Here is a 19,586-nt window from a genome sequence, read left to right as displayed (position 1 = left end):
GCGCCCGCTTTTTGTCTGCTTCCCTTCCTCCGGTCCCCACGATGGCACCGAAATTTAAAAACAAAAACCCAAACCCAACGAACAAGGGATCTCACCTACACATGCCGCGGACAAAGTCTGGCAGAGGACCCAGACCCAGTCGGGCAGCGCCGCCGGAGAGCAGCCGTCCGCTGGGAGGATGGGGACCTGCCGCGACGGGGCGGGGCGGGGCGGGGCCCGCGCGGTCACGTGGGCAGGGTGCCTATACCCTCGCCCTTCCTAGACCGACGGAACAGAGACCTTAGCGCTCTCGGGATTCGGCCTCCCCGCCGATATGGCCGTCTGGGGCGAGTTCAGGAGCTGCTTGGCGCCGGGCCTGCTGCAGCACCAAGTGGCCATCGTCACCGGAGGGGCCACGGGTATCGGAAAGGCCATCGCCACGGAGCTTCTGCACCTGGGTACGCGAGCGGGCCCCCTGGGTCAAGCTACCTAAAATCAAGAGGTCGGCAGAGACACACACTGGCCTCAGGGGGTTTCGGGAGCCAGGAGGTGGGCGGCAGGGCTGGGGGACATGGACTGGCCAAGCCAAGAGGCTGTACCTGTAGGAGACGTTGAAACCGCGGGGGGAAAGGGAAGAGTCTCTCTAAGAAATGCGGCAGAAGCCTTGAAGTATGAAACCACTATTTGTGCACTAAAGGCAACAGTTAGAATCACAGATAACGTGCTCGAGTAGGGAACAAGGAGACCTGTGGAAACGTGCTGTGGAATTCTTTATAGATGTGTTTAAAATGAACCCGTCCTATGGATTACCGAATGAGGAAACGCGGGAAGACTTTTCATATTTTTCTCTATCACTGGTTTATTTAATGATATCGTCATTGCCATTTCTGTTTTTGTTTTTATTAACTTACTTTTCTCCTCATTATGGGTTGGACTTACCTGCTTCTTTGCATTACTGCTGAACATTTTAATTTTACCTTGTTGGATGCTGGTTATTTTTATATTCATTTAAATATTCTTGAGCTTTGGGGCGCCTGGGTGGCTCCGTGGGTTAAAGTCTCTGCCTTCGCTCAGGTCATGATCCCAGGATTCTGGGATCCAGTTCCGCGTTGGATTGTCTGCTCAGCTTCTCTCGCTCGCTCGCTCGCTCTCTCTCTCTCTCTCTGCCTCTCTGCCTACTTGTGATCTTCAAATAAATAAATACAATCTTTTTAAAGAAAAATAAATAAATATTCTTGAGCTTTGTTCTGTGTTAACTGCATTTCAGAAGTTGTTACTTCTGTTGTTAGGTTCTTGGGAAACAGCTTAATACTTTAAGAGAGACTTGTTATATATTAACTATTGACCTGAATAGCCTTTAATCTAGTTAATCTAGGGTAATTTTGCTATACCACTCAGGCCATATCCTTCTCAGTATCTTACCCATTGGCTTTTTAAATGAGGTTTTGCCTGTTTGAAACACTATTTCCAGTGCCTTCTTGGCCTCCCTTACTCCCAACTTCATCTCGTCCTGGAATCTGAATGGTTCCTCTTCCTCCTCCCTGGGCTGCACCTGGGAAACTCTCTCCAGGTAGCAAGCTGGAACGATCATAGGGCTCACATTGTTTGTTTCCACTCTCTGAGATAGATCACCGTGCCATGCTACCCCATGTCCTGTGCCTGAAGCCATTCTGCTTTATACTTTGCGCAGCTTTTTGTTCCATTGGTCTGGAGGGTAAACTCTATTAAAGATTTTATTTATTTATTTGAGAGATCACAAGTAGGAAGAGAGGCAGGCAGATAGAGAGAGGGGTAAGCGGGCTCTACATCCCGGAGCAGAGAGCCCCATGCGGGACTCGATCCCAGGACCCTGAGATCATGACCTGAACCGAAGGCAGAGGCTTTAACCCACTGAGCCACCCAGGCACCCCCTGATTCACCTTTTTTTAATGGGTACACATGAAAGAACTTCTGAACTTGTTTTTTTTTTTTTTTTCTTAATTTAGACAACCAGTGAAAGCATATTCATCAATGAAAGCATATTTACTATTTCTTGACTGTTTTCTTTTCAGGGTGTAATGTGATCATTGCATCTCGTAACTTTGATAGATTAAAATCTGTTGCAACGGAACTGAAGGCCAGCCTGCCCCCCAACAACCAGGCTCAGGTCACTCCCATAAAATGCAACATCCGCAATGAAGAGGAGGTAATGCAAATATGTCTATAGCCTTTATTCATTCATTTTATTTACAGAGGTGGTTCCTAAAACTAGTGCTTCAGATGTTCCTGTGGTCGAGGTCTTAGATGAGGTTAACTAAAAGCAGAGGCTGTAAAAGAGATTCTTTCGCTAATGATATACTGAGTATTACCGCGTGGGGGAGGAGAAGAAAGAAACAATCTTTAAGGAAGCTAAGCAAGGATGTGGGCTCAGCGAGATTACTTTTTGTGCCCTTTGCCCTTTAAGTCATTTCTTTATTTTTTTTTTAAGATTTTATTTTTAAGTGATCAGTCATTTCTGCACGCACCGTGGGGCTCAAACTCACAACCCCAAGATCAAGAGTCACATGCTGTACCAACCGAGCCAGACAGGTGCCCCCTTTAAGTGATTTCTTAATGTTAATTTTAACTGGATTTCGGCTACTGGTACTGATACCATTTACTGTGACAGACTGCAAGTTCTTCTTCCAGAGTAAGCTATCAGTCCAGCTAGCAAGTGAAGTTGTTAACCAGTTTACTTTGAACATTTTTCTTTAGGTGGAGAATTTGGTCAGATCCACCTTAGATGTTTACGGTAAGATCAATTTTTTGGTAAACAATGGAGGAGGCCAGTTCACGTCTCCTACAGAACACATCAGTGCAAAGGGATGGCATGCTGTGATTGAGACCAACCTGACGGGCACCTTCTACATGTGCAAAGCAGGTGAGTATGACCAATAACCCAAAAAGGCAAGGTGTCTTTATTTAAAGTCGTAGAGAATCTTTTTTTTTTCTTTAAAGATTTTACTTATTTATCAGAGATAGAGCACACACATAAGCAGGGGGAGTGGAAATGGAGAAGCAGGCTACCCCTGAGCAGGGAGCCCGATACCGGACTCAATCCTGGGACCCTGAGATCATGACCTAAGCCGAAGGCAGAGGATTAACCCACTGAGCCACCTAGGTGCCCCTAGATCATAGAGAATCTTCCAAGAGAATTGTTGGGGGCTCAGAAACTCCATGTCTGCAGTACTGACTGCCCTGATTTGCTTGCATAGGACACAGAAATGTAAATTGCTGCTTTTCTGGATAGTCATTTGGCAATATTTGTAAAATATGGATATGTTTTGATCTTACAATTTTATTTCTAGGAATTTATCATGAGAAAATTATTAAGAATCTGTACAAAAATATAGCTATGAAGTTGTTCCTGAAATTAAAAAAAAAAAACAACAACCTCTCACACTTAGTTTTAAAGAAATGAATCTGTTTAATCTCTTGTAACTTGTCAGATCTACAGGGAGAATGCCAGAGTCCACATCCTTTCTGACTAACAACTAATTAGCATGCATGGAGATCTTTGGATTGAAAGTTATATTTCACGGGTGATGATACTCAACTCCTGACATTGAGTAATTCAAGGGTTTATTGAAAAACAATCAAGACATTTTCGTGATGAAAACCACAGAACAGGTAGAATTCCAACCCAAAGGGTCTTCACCCTAATATGGATTAGGCTTTATATTCTTAACATCTCTATGTCAGAATCTTGCAGACATTTCCAGCTTTCAACTTCATCTAACTGGTAGTATAAAGCTTTACATTCGTTGTGGCTGGCTGTTTCATGGGAACCTTTGATTTATAGCCCCTTGGTCGGAAGCACATGTAAGAAGCTGGACTTGTGATTGGCACCTGAGACTCCCTCACATTTCTTTTTTTTTTTTTTTTTAAGATTTTATTTATTTATTTGACAGAGAGAGATCACAAGTAGGCAGAGAGGCAGGCAGAGAGAGAGGAAGGGAAGCAGGCCCCCTGCTGAGCAGAGAGCCCGATGCAGGACTCGAACCCAGGACCCTGAGATCATGACCCGAGTCGAAGGCAGCGGCTTAACCCACTGAGCCACCCAGGCACCCCTACGTCACATTTCTTAAAGAAATATTCCCATGACAGCTCTGGAAGTGTCAGGGGAAAAACACAAAGATGATTTCAGAGTTCTTTTTTCCTTAAGACTTTATTTATTTATTTGACAGAGAAAGACACACAGAGAGAGGGAACACAAGCAGGGGGAATGGCAGAGGGAGAAGCACACTTCCCACTGAGCAGGGAGCCTGATGTGGGGCTGGATCTCAGGACCCTGGGATCATGACCTGGGCCAAAGGCAGGCACTTAATGATGAGCCACCCAGGTGCTTTTGATTTCAGAGTTCTAACATAGCGTACGCTTTAAGCAAAAGCAGAAAGTCTGTATAGGGTAATTGAAATAAATTTATATCTTTTTATTTTTTCATAGTTTTTTTTTTTTTTTAGATATTTGATATGGCACATATTTATTTATTTTCATTTCCAAAATTTTCGGGCTATTCATAACCTCTTTCTTTCTTTCTTTCTTTTTTTTAAAGATTTTATTTTTTTTGACAGAAAGCAAGAGAGCACAAGCAGGGGGAGCACAAGAAGAGGGAGCTTTTTAAATTTTTTTTAAAGATTTTATTATCTTTTATCTTTATTTTATATTTATTTTTTGTATTTTTATATATTTATATAAATATATAAAATATATTTATATTTATTTTATTATATTTATTATCTTTCATTTTTATTTTATTTGTATTTATTATCTTTTTTTAAAGATTTTATTTTTTTGACAGAGAGCAAGAGAGCACAAGCAGGGGGAGCACAAGCAGAGGGAGGCGCAGGCTCCCCACTGAGCAGGGAACCTGATGCGGAGATTATGCCTAGGACCCTGGGATCATAACCTGAGTTGAAGGGAGACGCTTAACCAACCGAGCCACCCAGGTGCCCCCCTTTTATTCTTACAGATGAGTTTTATATTCAGGTTTTTTCCTCAAAACTCCTGGTGGGGAATTTGACTGGAATGGTGTTCAACCCTCAATAATTTGACAATGTGTTGAAATATTATCTCTGCACCATGGCGCATCTTCCTATTAATGGATTCTTACTTTATATTTTTTGGCAAAGGTCTGTGGTTTTCGTCATGTAAATCTTTTTAAAGTAAGCTCCATGCTGGGCGTGGAGCCCAACACAGGGCTGGAACTCATGACCCTGAGATCAAGACCTGAATCCAAATCAAAAGTCGGATGCTTAACTGACTGGGCCACCCAGGAGCCCCCTTCATATTTTTTACTAAGGTTATACCTCAATATTTTGGATGACTCCTAAGGATTTTTCTTTTTTAAGATCTTTAAAAATATTTTATTTATTTATTTGAGAGCGACAGAAAGAGCATGAGCAGAGGGGGAGACAGAAGGGGAGGGAGAAGCAGACTCCCCTATGAGCAGGGCGCCTGATGCAGGGTTTGATCCCAGGATCCTGGGATTGTGACCTGAGCTGAAAGCAGATGCTTAACTGACTGAGCCACTGTGCACTCCGACGCCTGCTTTTTGAATGGGCTCCTTTCCCAGTTATTTTCAGCTGAATTATTGGTGGTTTATGGAAGAACTACTTTTTCAAGTTCATCTTGTAGCTTTATCTAGCAATTTGTAGTTTATCTAAGTTTTTGAAATTAGTCTTTCAGGTGTTTTAGTTACACAATCATGTCTAAAAATAAATAATGTATTTCATTGAGTGAAAGATACACTCAATGTATCTTTGGTGAAATGCACCATCATTTTATATACTACTAAGAAAGTAGAAACAGCGTTATTTGTATCCTAAGAAGCCACCAACTGTAAAACATATCCCAGTTTCAACAATTTCAAAATAATATGAAAGAATTGTCTTAGAGTCCAAAAATACATATTTTATGTCTTCTTTTCTGGGGGCTTTACCTCCTTTTTCTGTCATCTAGTATGAATTGGGAAGAACTCAACTGGAAAGCTTTAAGTAACGATGGGAAACCATTCTTATTTTTGTCTAAGCTCTTAGTAGGAATGGGTCTTTCCTTGTTCTCTGGCCTTTACATTCTAAAAATTAGATTTCTATTGAAGTGAGTCTTGAGGGTACACATCTGACGTTGTCTTGATTTGTATGAATACAGTTGATGGCTAAATATCAAATGGGGCTTCAAAAAAGGATAAACTACTTAAAGAATGAGAGACACCTGGTGGCGTTGTCAGTTGAGGGTCTGAGTCTTGATTTCAGCTCAGGTCGTGAGCTCTCACGAGATCGAGTCCCGTGTAGGGTTCTGCGCTGGTTGTAGAACCTGCTTAAGAGTCTCTCTTCTTCTCCCTCCACCTTACCCCCCCAGCCCCACTCCCACTCTCTCCCCCTACAAAAAACAGCAAAATTGAAAAGAAAATACTTAAAGAATTAACAAAAGAAGGATAAGACTTGTATCTACAAATGACAAAACATGGCTGAGAGAAATGAATGATCAGAATGAATGGAAAAGCATTCAGTATTTATGAACTGGAAGACTTGATACGGTTAATGTAGTTCTTCCCGAACTGGTATGTAGGTTCAATGTAGTCCCTATTACTTTTGCAGAAAATGACAAGCAGATCCTAAAATACATGTGGAAGTGCAAAGGACTCAGAGTACCCAAAACAGTTTGCAAACCAGGAAAGTTGGAGGATTTACACTTCTTGATTTCAAGATAATGTGGTACTGGCATAAGGAGAAAAGAATAGATATTTTGGACAAATTTGAAAGTCTAGAAATAAACCCTTATAGTTGTGATCAATCCCTTATATTTACGATTTTTGCCAAAGGGGCCAAGGCAATTCAGTGGGATTAACTGAAATGATCGTCTTTTCAGCAGATGGTCCTGGACAGTTGGATATCCACATGCAAGAAGACCCTTCCCTCATACCATAAGTAAAAGTTACCCAAAAGTACAAAATGGACCGTAGACCTAAATGCAGTTGGTAAAATTGTGTAACTTGTGGAAACTAATAAAGCACAAAATCTTTATGACCTTGACTTAGGCAGAGTCCTGAGGTACACCATCTAGAATACCATGTATAAAGTAAAAAAATTGATAAACCCCACTTAATCAAACTTAAATATGTTTGCACTTCAAAAGACAACATTAAGAAAATGAAAAGATAAGCCAGACTGGGGGAAATCACATATCTGATAAAGGACTTGTATCCAGAACAAGGAAAGAGCCCTTATCATTCAGTATTAAGAAAACAAACCAACTAAAAAATGAGCAAAATATTTGAATAGATATTTTACCAAAGAAAATAACTGAATGGCTGATAAGTACATCAGAAGATTGTCAGCACCATTAGTCATTCGGGACATCAGATCAAAACCTCAGTGAAATATCACTTCATACTCACTAGAATGGTTATAATATAAAAAAAAATAGGCAATAATAGCCTGGAGAAACTGGAACCCTCATGCATATCTGGTAGAAATGTAAAATAGTGGCGACACCAGAAAACAGTTTGGCAGTTCCTTAAAAAGTTAAACATACAGTTGCCATATGACCCAGCAGTTCCATTCCCAAGCATCTACCCAAGAGAAATAAAAACCTATGTCCACCCTACAGTTTGTATTCTTCATCACCTGCCAGTGGAAACAATTCAAATGTTCATCCTCTGGTGAGCAGACAAATGAAATATGGCCTGTCTATTCACTGGAATATGATTCGGCAATAAAAATTAACTATTGAGACACGTTACCCTGTGGGTGAACCTTGAAGATACTATTCTAAGTAAAAGAAGCCAGACACAAAAGACCACATATGGTGTGATTTCATTTATGTGAAATGTCCAGAAAAGACGAATTTATATAAATGGAAAGTAGATGAGAGTTTGCGTGGGGATGGCTTGGCTGCAGATGGGCACAAAGCAATGTTTTTGGGGGTGATGGAATGTTCTAAAACTGGATTGTGATAGTGGTGCATGGCTCTATGTTTATCAAAATCATTAAATTGTACATATAAAGTGGATGAGTTTCATGATATATAAGTTATATTCAGTCAGGCTTTTAAAAAAGGAATTGTAAATTTAAAAAAGTTTTAAGATTTTATTTATTTATTTGGCAGGGAGAGAGATCACAAGTAGGCAGAGGCAGGCAGAGAGAGAGGGGGTAGTAGGTTCCCTGCTGAGCAGAGGGCCGGATGCAGGGCTGAGCCAAAGGCAGAGGCTTAACCCACTGAACCACCCAGGTACCCTGAAATTAAAAATTTTTAAATAGCAAGCAAGATGGTGGGACGGTGAGTGAGAAGAGAGTCAGGATGCTATTTCATATGCTTGTCATTGGCTGTTTCCTGCAGTTTACAAGTCCTGGATGAAGGAGCACGGAGGATCTATTGTCAATGTTATTATCCTTATTAGAAACGGATTTCCAGGATTTGTGTAAGCATATTTAATATATATATACATATTTTTTTCCTATGTCTTTGGGTTTTCTCCTCTAAATGGGGGGAGTAGGGTGGAGAAGATTTCATAAGTCACAATTCTGAATCCTATAATGAATTTCTATCTCAATACTTAACATTGCCATTTATTTGAACTTCAAAAATGTACTTGTAAAACATTCCTACGCATATTAGACTTGCCAGATTTGCCAAGAAAATAGAAACAGGAGGCCCCATTAAGTTTTATATTATGTCTATCTCAAATATTGTTTGGGGCATATTTATGCTAAAATATTTTCTTGTTTATCTGAAATTCAAATTTAACTGGTTGTCCTCTATTTTATCCAGTAACCCTAATCCAGATGTCATTAAACTGGTCATCAGTGTCTGAAGAGATTTTTTTTTGTTAACATGTGGAAATGGAACAAATTTAGATTAATTTAGAATTGAATACTGTGAATATGTATCTTCAATTTTAGACAGTACTGCTAAATTGTTACTCCGTAATGGAGTTGGACATGTTTGACTCTTACTCTGATTTTGGTAAATTTTTATGTTGGAAATAGATTAAAAAAAAATAAAAAAGTCAATCAGTGAACTAACTTAGCCTCCTGGCTCAGTAGAGTCTTAATAATCTAAAAGGGCGTCCACATAGAATAAAGAGAAAACAGTGTGCCAGGAAGCTATTTGAAAACCACACTTTTAGTAGTTAAAAAAATCTGGTTTACAAAAAATTCATTTTGTATTTCTTTTTTATCTATTTCATTTTTATTTGTTTTGTATCTTTGATAAGTTCTGATTCCTTCCATTTTATTAATTAAAATTTTTTAAAGATTTTCCAACATAGAATATTTCTATTTATGAAATAGACCTATCCTAGTGTTATAAAAACAAAGCATGCTAGTTTTTACATATGTATAAAACTGCATAAGGTTCATAGTTGAGTGCTCCATACCTTCTCATTCCAGAGACAGCCTGTTAACCAAGTAAGGCCATGACCTGACTTCCTTTATTAGTAATATGTAAACTGTAATGTGCAGGGTGATATTTTGGCACTGCATGAATATCCTGTTTGCTATTGTGATTTTTGTAAGCATTGTTGATTCTTAGCTGAATCACTTAAGACATTAGGATTCGGAAGATGTTGATATTTCTGATTTCATAATTGCTTTTGTATTTATTAGCTGATATTCTTCTGTAAAATGACTTTTCTGCAACAGCCATTCCTTCTTTCTCTCTGTATTTATTATTATTATTATTAAATTTTTTGGTAGACCACTATGAGGGACTTACAGATTTCTTTTCAAATTCCTTTATTCAAATGTACGTACTATCTCAAACTTAGTAAATTTGTATTGTTTCTACATTTTGCATTACAAATAATTCTGCAGTGAATAACATTGTACATACTTGTTTCATATTTGTGGAGTTATATCTTCAGGGTACATCCTGGAAGTTGGATTGCTGGGTGAAGGTGAAGGGTAAATGCATACTTTTAGGTATTTCCAGCCAACAAAGTATGAGAGTATATGTTCCCCAGAGCCTGACCCAAAATGTGTGTTGTCAACTTCTGGACAGCTCTCATGGTCAAGAAATGGTATTCTCTGTGGAGCATCTTTTGAGTTGTTGAAAGCCTATCTGGTGTGGCGCCCGGGTGGCTCAGTGGGTTAAGCCTCTCTTTGGCTTGGGTCATGATCTCAGGGTCCTAGGATCCAGCCCCGTGCCGGGCTCTCTGCTCAGCCGGAAGCCTGCTCCCCCACCCCACCGCCTGCCTTTATGCCTACTTGTTACCTTTGTCTGTCAAATAAATAAATAAAATCTTTAAAAAAAAAATGCTATCTGGATATCTTGTGTATATGTTTGAGTCATACTGCTGTCTTGGCACATTTTTCTTAATCCTGTCTAAGGCTAGTCTATTTTCTATTACATCTTTGCAGGGGAGTTTAGTCTGAGCTGCTGAAATTTTTTAAATTTAAAAAAATTTTTTTTAAATTTTTTTAAGATTTTATTTATTTATTTGATAGACAGAGATCACAAGTAGACAGAGAGGCAGTCAGAGAGAGAGGAGGAAGCAGGCTCCCCGCTGAGCAGAGAGCCTGATATGGGGCTTGATCCCAGGACCCTGAGACCATGACCTGAGCCGAAGACAGAGACTTTAACCCACTGAGCCACACAGATGCCCCTTTATTTTAACTAATAAATAATTGTGAGGGCAAAAGGTAGGTCAAAAAGCAACTCATGTCTTCCATGGACAGTTTGTAACTCACATGCCCATCAGTGGGTGAATGACTAAACACACTGTGATATATCTGTATAACAGACTACTAATTGGAAATAAGAGGTAATGAACTATTAACTCATGCAACAACATGGATGAATCTCAAAATAATTATTCCTTTTTAAAAAATTATGTTGTCTTAATCACCATCCAGTACATCATTAGTTTTTGATATAGTGTCCCATGTTTTCGTATAACATTTACTGTTTTTGTATAATACCCAGTGCTCATTATAGTACGTGCCCTCCTTAATGCCCATCACTGTGCTAACCCATCCCCCGGCTCCACTACCCTCTAAAACCCTCAGTTTGTTTCCCAGAGTCCATAGTCTCTCATGGTTTGCCTACCCCTCTGATATCCCCCCCTTCATTTTTTCCTTCCTTCTCCTAATGTCCTCCATGCTATTCCTTATGTTCCACAAATAAGTGAAACCATATGGTAATTGTCTTCCTCTGTTTGACTTATTTTACTTAGCATAATCTCCTCCAGTTCCATCCATGTCAATGCAAATGGTAAGTATTCATCTTTTCTGATGGCTGAATAATATTCCATTGTATTTATGTATAAATAATCTTCTTTATCCATTGGTCTGTTGAAGGTCATCTTGGTTCCTTCTACAGTTTGGGTATTGTGACCATTGCTGCTATGAACATAGGGGTGCATGTGGCCCTTCTTTTCATCACATCTGTATCTTTGGGGATCAATACCCAGTAGTACAGATGCTGGGTCATAGCATGGCTCTATTATTAACTTTTTGAGGAACCGCCACTCTGTTTTCTTTCTTTTTTTCCCACACTGTTTCCAACGTGGCTGCACCAACTTGAATTCCCTTTCTCCACATCCTCTCCAACATTTGTTATTTCTTGCCTTGTCAATTTTTGCCTTTCTAACTGGTATAAGGTATATTTCAATGTGGTTTTGATTTGAATTTCCAACGGCTAATGATGTTGAGCATTTTTTCATGTGTCTGTTAACCATTCATTTGTCTTTGGAGAAGTGTCCCCTCATGTTTTCTGCCCATTTTTTGACTTATTTGTTTTTTGAGTGTTGAGTTTGAGAAGTTCTTTATAGATCTTGGATACCAGCCCTTTATCTGTAGTGTTATCTGTGAATATCTTCTCCCATTCCATGGGTTGCCTCTTTGTTTTATTGACTATTTCCTTTGCTGTGCAGAGACTTTTGATCTCAATGAAGTCCCAAAGTTCATTTTTCATTTTCACTTTTGTTTCCCTTGCCTTTGGAGACCTGTCTTGAAAGAAGTAGCTGTGGCTGATGTCGAAGAGGTGACTGCTTGTGTTCTCCTCTAGGATTTTGAGAGATTTCTGCCTCCCATTGAGGTCTTTCATCCATTTAGAGTTTATCTTTGTGTATGGTGTAAGAGAATGGTCAAATTTCATTCTTATGTATATAGCTGTCCAATTTTCCCAACACCATTTATTGAAGAGACTGTCTTTTTCCCATTGGATATTTTCTCCTTCTTTGTTGAAGATTATTAGACCACAGAGTTGCAGGTCCATATCTGGGCTCTCTATTCTGTTCCATTGATCTATGTGTCTCTTTTTGTGCCCATACCATGCTGTCTCGGTGATCACAGCTTTGTAATATAGCTTGAAGTCAGGCAACATGATGCCCCCAGCACTTTTTAATTTTTTTTCTTTTTCAACGTTTCCTTGGTGGTTCAGGGTCTTTTCTGGTTCCATACAAATTTTAGGATTGTTTGTTCCAGGACTTGGAAAAATGCCATTGGTGTTTCGACCAGGATGGCGTTGGAAGGATAGATTGCTATGGGCAGCAGAGACATTTTAACAATGTTTACTCTTCCAGTCCATGAGTATGGAATGTTTTTCCATCTTTTTGTCTTCATTTCCTTTCATGAGTGTTCTGTAGTTCCTCGAGTATAGATCCTTCACCTCTTTGGTTAGGTTTATTCCAAGGTATCTTGTGTTTTTTGGTGCTATTGTAAATGGAAATAATCCCCTAATTCTCTCTCTTCTGTCTCATTGTTGGTGTATAGAAATGCAACAGATTTCTGTGTATTGATTTTGTATCCCGCCACATTACTGAACTGCTGTGTGAGTTCTAGTAATTTGAGAGTGGAGTTTTTTGGGTTTTCCACATAAAGTATCATGTCATCTGCAAAGAGAGGGAATTTGATTTCTTCTTTGTTGATTTGAATATACCTTTCATTCCTTTTGTTTTCTAATTGCTGTTGCTTGGACTTCTGGTACTATGTTTAACAATAGTGGCGAGAGTAGGCATCCTCGACACGTTCCTGATCTAAGGGGGAAGGCTCTCAGCTTTTCTCCATCAAGAATGATTTTCGCTGTGGGCTTTTCATAGATGGTTTTTATGAAATTGAGGAATCTTCCTTCTGTCTCTATACTCTGAAGAGTCTTATTCAGGAAGGGATGCTGTATTTTGTCAAATATTTTTTTCTACATCAATTGAGAGGACTATTTGGTACTTATCTCTTTTCCTATTAATGTGTTCTATCACACTGATTTGCGAACATTGAACAACCTTGCATCCCAGGGATAATCCCACCTGGTTATGATGGATAATCCTTTTACTGTACTGTTGAATCCTAATGGGCAGGATCCTGTTGAGAATTTTGGCATCTATATTCATCAGGAATATTATTCTATAATTCTCCTTTTAATAGGATCTTCGCCCGGTTTTGGGATCAAGGTAATGCTGGCCTGAAAGAATGAGTTTGGAAGTTTTCCTTCTGTTTGTATTTTTTTGAAAGAGCTTCAGGAGAATAGGTATTATTTCTGCTTTGAATGTGTGGTAGAATCCTCCAGGGACTCCGTCGGGCCCTGGACTCTTGTTTTTTAGGAGGTTTTTGATCACTGCTTCAATATCATTACTGCTTATTGGGTATATTCAGGTTGTCAATTTCTCCCTATTACAGCCTTGGTATTTTATAGGTTTCCAGGAAGACATCCATTTCCTCCAGGTTCCTTAATTTATTGGCATATAGTCATTGATAATAATTTCTAATAATTGTTTCTGTTTCCTTGGTGTTAGTTGTGATCTCTCCCCTTTCATTCATGGTTTTATTAATTTGGATCCTTTCTCTTTTCTTTTGGATAAGTCTGGCCATTGGTTTATCAGTTTTATTAATACTTTCAAGGAACCAGCTTCTCGTTTCGTTGATCTGCTCTACTATATTTCTGGTTTCTGATTCATTGATGTTTGCTCTAATCTTAATTACTTCTCGTGCATGGCTTAGGCTTTATTTGTTGTTCTTTTTCCAGTTCCTGAAGGTGTAAAGTTAATTTGTGTATATGGGACTTTTCTATTTTTTTGAGTGAGGCTTGGATGGCTATGTATTCCCCTCTTAGGATCACCTTTGCAGTATCCCATAGGTTTTGTACCGATGTGTTTTCATTCTCATTGGTTTCCACGAATTGTTTATGTTCTTCTTTGATTTCCTGGTTGATGTAAACATTCTTAAGCAGGATGATCTTTAGCTTCCAAGTGTTCACATTTCTTCCAAACTTTTTCTTGTGTTTGAGTTCCAGTTACAAAGCATTATGGTCTGAGAATATGCAGAGAATAATCTCAGTCTTTGGTATTGGTTGATACCTGATTTGTGTCCCAGTATATGGTTTATTCTGGAGAAAGTAACATGTGTGTTTGAGAAGCATAAGTATTCTGATATTTTAAGGTGAAATGTCCTGTAGTATATCTATGAGGTCCATCTGGTCCAGTGTGACATTCAAAGCTCTTCTTTCTTTGTTGAATTTCTGCTTAGATGATCTATTGCCCAGAGTGGAGTGTTGCGGTCTCTTATGTAGTGGCTGCTCCCATGTTGGGAGCATAAATATTTACAATTGTTAGATCCTCTTGTTGGACCGATGCTTTAAGAATGATATAGTGTCCTTCTGTATCTCTAACTACAGTCTTTAGCTTAAAATCTAATTTTTTCTGATACGAGAATTGCTACCCCAGCTTTCTCTTGAGGTCTGTTGGTATGAAAAATGGTTCTTTATCCCTTCATGTACAGTCTGGATGTATCTTTAGGTTCAAAATGAGTCTCTTGTAGAGAGCATAGGTATGGGTCATGTCTTTTTATCCAGTCTGCAAACCTGTGCCATTTCATGGGAACATATAGGCCATTCATGTTAAGAGTGATTATTGAAAGATACGATTTTATTGTCATGTTGCCTGTGAAGCTTTTTTCTCTGGATTGCCTCTGTAAATTCCTGTTCTATATCACTGTTGGTTTTTTCTCCTTTTATAGAAACACCCCTTAATATTTCTTATAGGGCTGGCTTTGTGGTCATATATTCTTTCAGTTTCTGCCGTTCTTGGAAGCTCTTTGTCTCTCCATCCATTCTGAATGACAGCCTTGCTGGATGAAGTATCCTTGCATTTGTGTTCTTGTCATTTAGTACCCTGAATATGTCTTGCCCTTTTGGCTTGCCAGGTCTCTGTGGACAGGTCTGACATTATTCTGATGTTCTGCTCTCTGTACATAAGAAATCCCTTCCTCCTTACCACTTTCAAGATTGTTTCCTTGCATCTGGGATTTGCAAATTGTACTATTGTATGCTAGGGCGTTGGTCTGTTCTCATTGATCTTGGGTCCTCTCTGCCTCATGGACTTGAATGCTTATTTCCTTCCCTACATTAGGAAGGTTCACAGATGCGATTTGCTCAAATATATCTTGTAGATCTCTCTCTCGCTCTATATCTTGTAGATCTCTCGCTCGCTCGCTCGCTCGCTCTCCACCCCCTCAGGGATCCCAATAATTCTGATATTGGAATGTTTCACTGAGTCGCTAATCTCTCTCAGTTTGATTCCTTAGGCTTTAACTTGTTTTTTCCATCCTGCCTCAGTTTCCTTCTTTTCTATCATCTTATCCTCTAGCTCACTAATTCATTCTTGTTTACCCCAGCAGTCAGGCTATCCAGTTTAGACTGCAATTCATTCATAGCATTTTAAAGTTTGGCCTGATTCGATTTCATTTTTGCCCTTAGAGATTCTATATTGTTGTTAATGTTTTTCTCAAGTCTAGATTTCCCCTTGTAATTGTTACTCTGAAGTCTATTTCTGACATCTTGGTTATATCCATATGTATTAGTTCTGTGGCAGAGGCCATATTCTCTGATTCTTTCCTTTGTTGGGGTTCCTGCTCTTAATCATTCTGTTGAGGGGTGGTTGAGGAAATGTACAAAGTACAAATTATTGACCACAACCCAAGCAAGATGCACCTGCTTTATAGGGAACTTAGGGTTGTCCGCTTCTTGTTCTTTCAGCCTGTCTTCTTGGGGAGGGGCTGCCACACTGTTACTGAGGCAACCCTGTTTGGGCAGAGTTGCCCTGCCCCCTGTTGGGGGAGGGGGATGGGCTCAGTGAAAGCTGGTTTGGGGGAAGAGGGGCTTTGGTTCTCTGGTGGCTTTATGCGTCTCTTCTGAGTGTCAGAACAGAAGTGACCATATCCAAACCTTTGTCCCAGACCAATGAGATTGCAGTCTGCTCTTCACTGAGCCCTCCAGGCCACACTGTCTCTCTGTCTGTGCTGCTAAAAACTGCAGCATCCTGCATTGCAGGCTGCACAGCAGAACTCCCAGCCCTCGCTCCCAGGGCCGGACTCTCTGCCCCTTGTGCTTCTAAAACTGCAAGCTGTGCCCCAGTTCACACATGTACCCCTGTAGTTCCAGGTTCCAGTCTGGTAGGCTACCCTAAAGTCCTTTCTCCCTGGCTTCCAGTCTGTGAGTCTGTGCCCGGTCCCCAGTGTGGGAAGCTTTTGCCTTCCTGGTACAAGATTATGGAGGTTTCCTCCCCCATCCATTTATCTTCCGGTATCTGCCTGCAGAATCACGGCTTCCGACTTCATACCTCGAGGCCATGCACTGCAGACATGCTGTTTGTAGAGATCCAGATATATCTTCTTACATCTGAGGCCGATTTCTTGGGTGTTCAGAATGATCTGGTAGATAGCCAGCTCAATTCAGGGGACCGGTTGAAATAGGGTTCCCTACTCCACCATCTTTACTCCTCCCTCAAAATAATTATTCTGAGTGAAAGAGGCCTGATGAAAAGGACTGTATGCTGTATGGTGTTATGTATTTAGGTTGTAGAAGCATTGAAAAAATTGGTTGGTGCTATATTCATGGAGAGTCATGCATCCTTCTGCTTCCTATTATAAATCAGAGGAAGACAGTGAGGCATTGTGACAACCTTCAAGACAGTTTATCACTCACAATCTGTTCCAGTACAGATTGTAAGAGATTTTAAATCATATCTGATACAGAAACGAGGCCTTCATTCTTCAGAAAATGGGTCATTGAAAGAACAGCTGTGAGACCTGTCATGGAAATGGTAACATATAATCTCAGTCAACTCATAGTTCAAATAAATGTTTGTCCCTCTGGGGTTTTCCTTCAGAAGAAGAGTGACTAGGGCAGCACTTAGTGTGACATAGTCATCACTCTGAAGCTGAATTGTCCAGTATCTGTTCTCTTCCAATGGGAGCCACTTTCTCTTCCTAGAAAGGGAATCTTCACAAACCCCCATGGCCCATTCAGGCATCTCATCCACCTGGACCTCCCAGGAATGCCCACCAGAATCAAGTCTTTCAGAGCACAGGACTGGATAAACTATAAGTCTCTCTGGATTTGAATGAACTCTCTGCTTTTTCTTCACAGTTGTCAAAGTTTTTTTCTGGGTTTTGATGTTTGTTGTTGTTGTTTATCCTCAGAGAGAAGCAGATTAGGATGTGCTGTTTGGAGATCCAGAGTAACTTCTTTCAGTCCTTGTATCACTTTTAGGAGATCTGAATCCCATGGAGGAAGACTGCATCCTTCTCTCCTTAACTGGGAAGGATGGAGAGCATGGGCCTCAGGCTCCCCTGTTGCCGATGCCCTTGACATCCATCAGCAGTTTCACTTCTGACGTCACACCCTTTTTTGTCACCTTCTCTGGTAGATTGTTGAGTATGAAAATGTAATCTCAACATGTTGTTTTGTTTGTGTTAAGTTTCTACTGAATGTCCTTCTCTTCATCTGTGAAGCTTGAGAAAACTGTGTAGGGGAGGAAAAAGAATTTTCCCTCTACCCTTCTGAGTTCTTAGTAGAGACCCCTGCAATAACAGACAAATTAATAAGACAAAAAGACTTTTTATTTGTATGTTTAAATCATGTGTATGCGGGAGATACCCAGGGAGAAATGAGTAGGTTCCAAGAGTGGCTTAGAGCTCAGACTGAACCACTATCTTAGTAAAGACAGGAGAGGAACAATGGAGGCCTTGTAGAGGAGAGCAAATGGTTTTTACGAAAGATGTTTGGGCCCCCTCGAAAAATAGGTGGGAGGTATGGTAGCTTGTGACAGAGTGTGTCTGGGTGTGATGTCAACTTCTAGTCTTTATACAAATATGACCACAGGCAGTCTTCCCTGGGTGATGAAACCCTTGGGGAGGGGATTTATGGTAATCGAGCTCCTTTGGGTGAAACCCAGTCTATATTTAGGCAGATAAGCAGAGTTCAGAGAAAGCTTCTCCCTGCATTTGCTATTTTTCAAGTGCCTACAGCTCAAAATAATCTATCAAAGCTGTGTATTTTGGGTGGCATGTCCTGAGCTCCTACTGTCATATTTTGGAGTGGCATATTCTGTTGCCCTGCATCTGCCTCTTGCTCATGTATACCAAACTGGTTCAGATGCTGAAATTCAGTAACTTCTGTCTCTGGTTTTCCACCTGTCTCTCCGTTCTAGTGGCTGTCTCTCTTTGGCCGTTACTCCAGCTTCTGAACATCTGCCACTTGCTTCTTCTTCAGGGGGTCAACATAACTGCTGAGGCTTTTCCTATGCTGAGGCAGGACCTCATGTGGTGGCCCTGGTGATCAGGACATTGAGTGCAAGGGGACAAACACCTCTAGTTCCCCCTCACAGAAGAGGGCCAGGGCTTGATTGCATTTCAATCAAGCATGTTTATTCTTGCTACTTCCTCTTACTTCTGGTGTTGTGGAGAAGCCTGGAAATTTCCATTATCCTTCCAGCTGAGTGTTGCTTTTGGGCCACTCTTAGCATTGGGGGCGGTAGGCAGGGCAAGGGAACATGTCCTACAGATAGACCCAGACTGCTGGATGCGGTAGCAACAGAAGTTGTGGCCATACCTGATGGCGATGGAATCTCTTGGGTAATTCTGACAAAGTAGTTGTCTTCTGCCTGGAATCCCCTACTAAGGTTACTGTGGCCAACACTGGGACAGAAAGGGGTTTTCTCCAAAGAGGTTGGTCTCTGTAGGTCCTCTCTAGTGAGAAGTGGATATGCCCCCAGATCTGACATACTTGGTCAGAGGATATTATAAGGTCAGAGGACCTTATAATTAGAAATTCTAAGCCACAGTGTACCTTGTGCATAAGACCCCATATCCATGCAGACCTATCTATTTTGAACTTTGTATCTGCAGTCAAATGCTCTACCACTGAGCTATACCCCCTGAACTTTGTATCTGAAAATATATTAAAATTTACATAAATTTGGGTGTGTTTAGAAAGTCTACTGATACTATTTTTAGCCCAATATATGAATTTCTTATGCCTTGTCATCTAAAATTGATTTCAAAGATAACCACACTTGTAACTCCCAAAATAACCTATCTGTTAATTTTTCTACATAATAAAAGATCTTCAAAATATTTCTCTTATGGTCATGGTGTTTTGAAGAATCTTGTGTGGGCTGGTCACACACAATTGACTATGAGATACCTGTGTTTTGGTTTTACTGTTAAAGGACCCACTTCTTTCCCACTGTTCAGACGAAGACTCCAAAAAACAGCTCAATAAGAACATACCTGTGGGGATCTGACAGGCCACTGACATACCTGTCACTTGAGTTAATGAGAGAAACATTCAGTGGAAGCTGATTGGATTTGTTA

At 40.2% G+C, this 19,586-nt stretch overlaps 1 protein-coding gene across 1 annotated transcript in view; it reads left to right on the top strand.

Annotated features, from left to right (window-relative positions):
- The first annotated feature begins 256 nt into the window (after positions 1–256).
- The window catches only part of LOC122902283 (peroxisomal trans-2-enoyl-CoA reductase-like), a 32,959-nt gene continuing 13,629 nt past the window's right edge, over positions 257–19,586 (top strand). The window contains exons 1-4 of the mRNA XM_044241564.1: positions 257–437; positions 2,031–2,164; positions 2,713–2,878; positions 8,338–8,419. Coding sequence (XP_044097499.1) covers positions 314–437; positions 2,031–2,164; positions 2,713–2,878; positions 8,338–8,419 — 506 coding nt within the window. The 5' untranslated portion in view covers positions 257–313. The remainder of the gene's footprint in view (positions 438–2,030; positions 2,165–2,712; positions 2,879–8,337; positions 8,420–19,586) is intronic.

This window comes from Neovison vison, chromosome 3, assembly GCF_020171115.1.
Source record: "Neovison vison isolate M4711 chromosome 3, ASM_NN_V1, whole genome shotgun sequence".
NCBI classification, from domain to species: domain Eukaryota; kingdom Metazoa; phylum Chordata; class Mammalia; order Carnivora; family Mustelidae; genus Neogale; species Neogale vison.
The sequence above is the reverse complement of the archived record's forward strand: the minus strand, read 5'-3'. Positions and strand labels throughout refer to the sequence as shown.